General features: G+C 51.8%; 1 protein-coding gene across 2 annotated transcripts; it reads right to left on the bottom strand.

The window, feature by feature from the left end:
• Nucleotides 1–4136: 4136 nt before the first annotated feature.
• On the bottom strand, nt 4137–7115 carry BCL2L10 (BCL2 like 10). Of its 2 annotated transcripts, XM_068695697.1 has the most exons (3): nt 6570–7115; nt 5715–5841; nt 5085–5313 (listed from the first exon to the last, which is right to left on the bottom strand). In XM_068695697.1, the coding sequence occupies exons 1-2, from the start codon at nt 6969–6971 to the stop codon at nt 5743–5745; spliced, it is 501 nt and encodes a 166-aa protein (XP_068551798.1). In that variant the 5' UTR covers nt 6972–7115; the 3' UTR covers nt 5085–5313; nt 5715–5742. The 2 variants fall into 2 exon arrangements, with proteins under 2 accessions (XP_068551797.1, XP_068551798.1); XM_068695696.1 differs by lacking the exon at nt 5715–5841 and having other exon boundaries at nt 4137–5313; nt 6570–7093.
• Nucleotides 7116–7185: the final 70 nt, after the last annotated feature.

The following is a 7185-nucleotide window of genomic DNA, read 5'->3' as shown; positions in this document are numbered from 1 at the left end:
CAGGGCGTGGAGTTCCTGCTGTTACTCACTATATGCTGATCTGTTCAGAAACAAACAAAAGAGCATGTTCAGTTAAACACAGGAACTCCCTAAAGTGAATTGTTGTCATAGGTCAGAACCATTAAACAGATTAAATCCAGAGGAGAGCAAAAACTTTCTGCAGAGTACACAGTGGCTCTCTGAAGACATGCTTTTCTAATTTCCTGTGTTGTGGTGCCTCTTCCTAGAGGAAATCACGGATTTTCATCTCCCTGATAGCACGATCCCAGGCTGAATTAAAGCTGCCATTTTAGCAGGTTTAATTCTTACCCAGCAGCAATGCGCAATGCATGTCAGCTCTGACACAAAATGGGTGAATGTCCAGGAACCACACGATTGCCAATTTGCTGGTATCAGTTACACGGTGATGTGCTAGAAACTTATCGCAGGCTGTGTAGGAGCAAATGACCTATTTGGAAATGAGACCTATTGACAAAGGAAGTCAGAGCCTGTCTTCCTCACCTCATTTGAATAAAACAAATAGGCCAAGCCCAGGCAGAGAAAAATTTCAGTGAAACAATCTTGTGAGCTCAGCACAGAGCTGACTGCTGATTTTTCAGCTTCTCATATTTGACTTCAGGTAAATCAGGATTTTTGTTTAAACCTGTTCTCGCTTAAGAGCTTTACAATAATTGTTAGAAGCTTGAGGGTACCATTTTTAAGTTCTCTCAGTAGCAGCTGCGTTTATGCAGGAACTGCACTATGACTCTTTTTAAACCCGAAAGCAAGTTGTTTCCCACTGTGCTTACTGTCCCCATGCTGCATCTCCTAGCTGCAAGGAGCACTGTGCTGGAGGCTTGTAAAGAGCACTGCTGAAGAAACAGAAGTGAAACCCAGAAATTTGCTTTCATTATCCAAATTGAATGAGCATGAGAAGTGAAGAGAGATTATGTGAATAAATGCCACGTGCTCGACCTTTCTTCCTTCGACTGACTTTTTTTGCTTCCCTACAAGAAAGGTGTTTGCTGGTTACAGGGCCTGCCTGGGCTGGGAGAGTGCCCGTGCAAGCAGAGCTGTGCTGCGCCCCGCTGCAGCTTGTGTGGGCAGAGAAGGACACAGCACCAGCACCAACACCTTCGGCAAGACATGACAGACCAGATTTTTTGCATACCACAGCAAAGAAGCTTAAAAACTGACAGATAACACCCTTTTGGGACTCACATTTTTTGAACTCCAACAGGCGTCTCATTTTTTCCGAGTCAAAAGGAAAACACTGGCTATTTAAACATTCTCGAGAAGCCCGATGAATAGATTTCTCTTTCCGTTAATGAGGAGGCAGCTGGGCTCCTTCGGCAGCGCTACAGCTCTTGCCAATGTTTATAGTGAATGCCCCTTCACAAGGAAATCGTGCCGCGAGCAGGTGCAGCGCCAGCAGATAACGCCAACGGCTCCAGTAAGGCCATTGTGAATGCCAGCCTAAGCTGGGAACACTGCCTGCTAAGCCTCTTGGTCCTGCAGAAGTTTCTGAATGGAGCAGAGCACAGAATGCTCAAAACCAGTATTGGCCCCCAGGCAATGACCACATAGCCCCACGCCCAAAGACAGAGGCAAAGTGAAGGGATGGGATGCAGAGACCAGCGGCAAGCAGGGCTGGATGAGCACCCACGGGGACTTCAGGCCTTGAGCTGGGCTCCCGACTTCCCAGGAGAGCATCTCTGGGGCCCTTCCCTCCTCTCTTGCACACTTTGGTGGCTTTGCCAGCCCGGGAAGGGGGACTGGCGCTCCCAGCAGACCAGGCGGATGAGCAGCTGAGCACAGTCCCCGCTTGTGTCCTGGTGCCCACCCAGCCTGGAGGTCACATTCCCCTGCCTGCCCTCCAGCATCCTGCAGCCACCCCCTGCTTGGTGCTTCTGCAGGCCTGGCACGGCTGGGCCTCAACAGGACCACAGCAATTGCTGCGTGCTGGTTGTTACATGGCATGAGGTCTGCTGGCACCTGCCTGGAAAGTACGCAAACACTGAAGGGCTGAAAGCTGCAGTTGGGATTACACACAGTGCTGGGCTTAACCACCACCTATTTTCCTTCTGTATTTAAAGACAGGAACAGTGGAGTCTTGCTTCCCTTTTCCGAGGCAGAAAAGAGGATGAGCAGCAGTTTTCAATTGAAATACAGTACTTCATTGAGACAAGCCATCAGACTGAAACTTAAAAAAAAGGGTCAGGCAGACATTAGTTAGCCCGAATTGCCCTGAACTCAATGCTGCTCCCACGAACAGGCCGTGCTGTTCAATCCTCCATCCCAGTGCCCACAGCAGCACAAAGCAGCTCCAGGACCGCAGGCTCTGGCTGCCAGGGGCCAGTCCCCTCCGCTCCTGCAGCTCTCCCCGTGCCAGCACAGGAGCGCTGCTCCAGCTGCCTGCACTGGGTCCTGTGGTGCTGCTTGGGCTGCCAGCAGGCAGACACCCAGCTCAGGGAGCTGGGACCCCCTGCAGCAGCACTATGGCCCCTGTCCCAGTCTGGCTTCTCAGCTCTCTGTGGGCTCTTCCAGTTCTTAGGAAACCAAACCTACCCCTTACAGCCTGCGCCAAGGAAGAGCAACAACGTTCTCTGAGCTGCACCTTTTACACCAAAGACTGATGTGACTTTATTCAAGGACACTTCCAAACTGTTTTCTTCTCTTTTCCAGAGAACACTGTAAAAGTGGAGCATAATATCCTCTCTGGCGTCGCTTCTGTGCAGCCTGCCAGATCAGATTACATTGGAAATCAAGATACTGATATTTTCATCTTTGCTCCGCTTGATACTGTGGAGACACTGAGCTCAGCAGCAGGACATTCCCTACAATACTTGACCTCTGTTCAGAGCACTTCTTGCCCTGTTGCTTGCCTTGCTCTTCCGTGCATATCCCCCTAAGCACTCAGTGTTTTGGAAACTACCTTCATTTCCCAGCATTAGTCAGCTCACTCCCACTGTAGCCAGTTTCAAGCACTGCAACCCCCTCACTGCCAAAGAAGATCAGGGGAAGACACCCATGAGCATCGAGCTGCCATTGGAGCATCGAGCTGCCTGTGTGTGACCTCGGAGAGGAACCGAGCACGCCGTGGGGTCTTAATCCTTTTGCTGAGGAGCCAAACCAGAGTTTAGAGAACTGGAAGTTAGAGAACAAGCAGACATTTGTTCAGAGCGAGCAGTGTGAGGGGGAGTACTGCGAGTTCCTTCCCGCCTCCATGGGACTTACCGTCTCTCAATGTTCCTTTTTGTTGTTCTCCCCTCACTTGTAACCGCTCGGCACAATGGGGCTCTATGCAGCAGGGCCGCGGTGGCGGGCACAGGGCAGCTGCAGCGAGCAGCCCTCCTTCCCTGGGCCCTGGGACACCTCTGCCCGTCCCGTCAGCCCGCGGGGGAAGCAGTGCCCGCTGCAGGCTGCGGCCGTGCTGACTGATGGCCAGGCAAGTTCTGCCAAGAGGAAGCCTGTCGCCCACCTGGTGCACGGAGGGCAGGCCTTCAGAAGGGCAGGGAGGCAAGCTGAACATGCATCGGGCCCGTTGCAGCCACAGAAATAGGCAGCTTTGAGAACTGTCCTTGCCACGGGAGTGCAAGATGGATTTTAAGAAGATTTAAACCTGACACCCTTCAAAAAAAAAAAAAAAAAAAAAAGCTCACAGCTGCTCAGGTATTACTAATTTGAGAAGGGCTAAACTGAACCTGCTGTTGCTCAGTCAGCATCACACCAGGCAGAAGCTTCAGTTTCAGTAGGAAAAAAAAAGTGCATATATGAAAGAGAAAGGCAGCAGCAACTCTCAGCTGAGAAGAAACAAGAGCTCTGTTACACTCTGCAAGTAGAAGCAGCTCCTGGGTGAGCCTCCCTGCAGCCTATGTTAGCAAACTTTGGAAAGGTTTGGCCCACAAAACCACAGGGTTATTTTGTTACAGTAATGAAGCTGCCTTTGGGACTGGATTTTCCTCCTAGGCAGCCTTACCCTAGTCCTGAGCTGCAGGACTGCTCTGCAACAGAGGAGACCGGTATTCACGCTGCACTCACGCTGCCCAGCTCTTCTTGTTTCAAGTCCAAACACCAAGAAGGTGCATACAAACCGAGGCGTCCATGCGACATGTGCACATCCTGAGTACTGTCATCCATCCCAACAAATAAGAAAGTTATTGTTTTTTAAAATAAAAATACTTAACATTTATTCACCATTTTAAGTCACCATAGTAAAATTGTACACGCTGTAAGTAACCCAGGAACGTTATTAAAAGCTACCAGAAACATAAGGCAATTTGTACAACCATTGAAAGAAATACACAGCATGTTGAAAATAGAGTGAAATATTACTCAAACAAGACAATGCTTGATACACATTAGAGTGAGAAGAACCAGCATTAAAAATGAAATTTTAAACAAAAATAAAGATGTCATGGCTACAAGTATTATACAGTGATAAATACTTCAAAAATATATTAAGATATATGGAAAATCTTGTTTTGTCAGGGAAATCCAGAGAAATTCCAGCCTCCACTGGATTTCACTATACCAATTAAGGTTTAATATTTAAATTCCTTTCAGTAAGAACGGGTACTGCAGCCATTACGGTCCTGTATCAATACTTAGATTCTTGTAGTGTCATGAAGTCAGCCTTATGTTATATCAAGCCATAATGCCTCTCACATCATGGGTTCTAATTGCTCTAAATCAACCAATGAGTTGCCTTTCAGGAACAAGCGCCGGGCACCGCGTTTGAAGCCACAAACCATGTTATATCACAGTTGACATGAGCCCATGTTACAGTATTAATGGAAGGCAAGTTCTGAGACTCACTTCCATTTAAGTAAGACGGCTTGAACAGAGGGTTTAGTTCCAAGTCCACCATAGCTTTTTCTTAGCATAACATTGAGTACTCAGAAGTTACAGTACATGAACCGTGGTAACATTTAGGTTAAACCTGCAAAAAGAAAGTCCAAAGGATATTTGGAGGTGACAGGTTTTGAACATGAACAAATGGTCATTTAGTACGCATTTGTTTGTGATGCTACTGGATATCAAGTGAAGCAGTCTATAGCCAAGGATTTGGTGCACCACTTTTCCGAGACAGTTTAAAAATATAAACTTCTTCTTTGAGGGTCTGCTCTATAGAAAATAGAATGAGATCTGGTAAAATGTCAGTTTGAGAGTACTTTCCCATCGCAAGATCCGTTCATCAGCCTATCGCACCACCAACAGGAAAGCTAATCCTGCTATTCCAAACCCTGCTGCTGCCATTATAGCATTGCTTATGGTACTGTTCTGGTCAGCTGGTTGAGAGCCATGCCTGCCGAAGAAGCGACAGAAGCCATCCTAGAAAAGCAAGAGAAAGGATATTGAGTTGGTTGGCTTAATAATCAGTTCTGTGTGGTTTTTCTTTTTTTTTTCTTTTTTTTTTAAAAAAAAAAAAAGAACATGTCTTTGAATACAGTTCAGTTCACAATCCAAGCACACTGCCTGTCAACTGCAGAAATCTCTATTTTGATCATGAAAGTCTAAGCCCTATTGTCTTCAGCACATGAAAACGCTTTGTGTGAGCCTTTGAAAAAGACTGAGGGCAATAGCTAGATGTGCTTGCACGCCTTGCTCAAAAGACAATGGTGAGGTTCCCATCGAGATGTTCAGCATGTCACTACGTTATTTTCACCCTCTTAAGCAAGCTTCTGATCACAGCTGCCAGTATTGTTCCCCCTCATTTAAGTTTCAGAATGTACCTGAAACACAGGATATGGAAATTTCCACTTAAAGACAGGAGCCTGAAGCTTGTCCCATCTCGGTCAATGCATGCCTCTGATTACATATTCTCTTGGAAGGGCCAAGTGGATGCTGCTCAGGGCTGACCTATGACAGAGCAAAGCTGGCAGCTGCTCTACCAGATCTGTATTTGTGATAATCAGACGTGGCAGTAATACAACTCCAGATGGTCATGTTTGAACTCTGCTCAGCAGATGTCTATGTAAACAAGTTACACTCTTAATTTCTTCCGGAACTTTGTTCTTTACACTCTAATTTGTGCGAACAGGCAATGTGATTCTGCTAAGTGACAGCGCACATCACAACCACCCCCACATCGCTCCTAACGCTCGGACGGACGAGCGACCACTGGAAAACCAAGCTCACTGCGGCCTCTGGAAAAGTCAGCGGCTCGTCCTCCCCCCTCCCTTTTATCTTTAGCGCTTATTTGTCCCAGGGGAATATTTGATGCCAGTTCTGAGAGCAGGAAATTTAAAGCTCTCTGGGACAGCTGACAGCTTGCTTGCAAGCGCAGGCGGAGCCGCTGGGACGCCTGAAGCACGCTCCTTCCAGCAGGTACCTCGCCAGCTGCCTCAGCTTCATGCCGCGAGGCTGCAGCCCCCGGCCCCAGGAGCCCCCAACCCCAGCGGCCCTACAGCAGGCGGGGCCGACAGCCGCGGGGCTTCACCCGGGGGCACGCACCGCCCCACACAGCCCCACACAGCCCCACACCGCCCCACCCCCCGCTCCCCCGGCCCCGCACGGCGCCCAGCCCGGCGCTGCCCGCGGGGAGCCGACGCCTGAACCCCCTCGGCCCCCCCCCCAGCCCCGCTCACCCATCCGCCGTGCTCCCGCAGCCACTCGCCGCGCTCCTCGGCCAGGTATGCGGCCAGCGCCTCGGCCAGGCGGTGCGGGCCGTCCCCGCAGCCCCGCTCGGCCAGCGCGGCCGCCAGCGTGCCGGCGAACACGACGAGCGCCAGCAGCCGGCCCCAGTTGAGGCCGCCGTCGGCCTCCAGCTGCGCCGCCACCCGCCGCAGCAGCGCCGCCGCCTCCCGCGGCTCGGCCCGGGCGAGCGGCGCGCAGGAGCGGAAGAAGGGCCGCTCGCGCCGCTCCAGCTCGGCCGCCGCCCGCCGCAGCGTGGCCGCCGTGGCGCTGGGCGGCAGCGCGGTGCCGCCGCCGCGGTGCTGGAAGTAATCCTGCAGCAGCAGCGCCGTCTCCTCCTTCAGCGAGCCCGGCATGGCGGCGGCGGCGGCGGCGGCCCCGGGCGGCTGCGGCCCCGCAGCAGCTGCCGCCGACTAAGAGGCGGGGCGGCCCCTCCGCCCCCGCCGCCGCCGCCGCCGCCCGCACGGCCCGGCCCGGCCCGGCCCGGCCGCTCGGCCCCGCCCCGCCCCGCCCCGCCCCGCCCCGGGGCTCGGAGCCGCCGGCGGAGCGGCTGCGGCCCCCCCGAGGCCT

This window comes from Anas acuta, chromosome 12, assembly GCF_963932015.1.
Source record: "Anas acuta chromosome 12, bAnaAcu1.1, whole genome shotgun sequence".
NCBI classification, from domain to species: Eukaryota; Metazoa; Chordata; class Aves; order Anseriformes; family Anatidae; genus Anas; species Anas acuta.
Note: the sequence above shows the minus strand (reverse complement) of the source record. Positions and strands in the feature narration are given on the sequence as shown.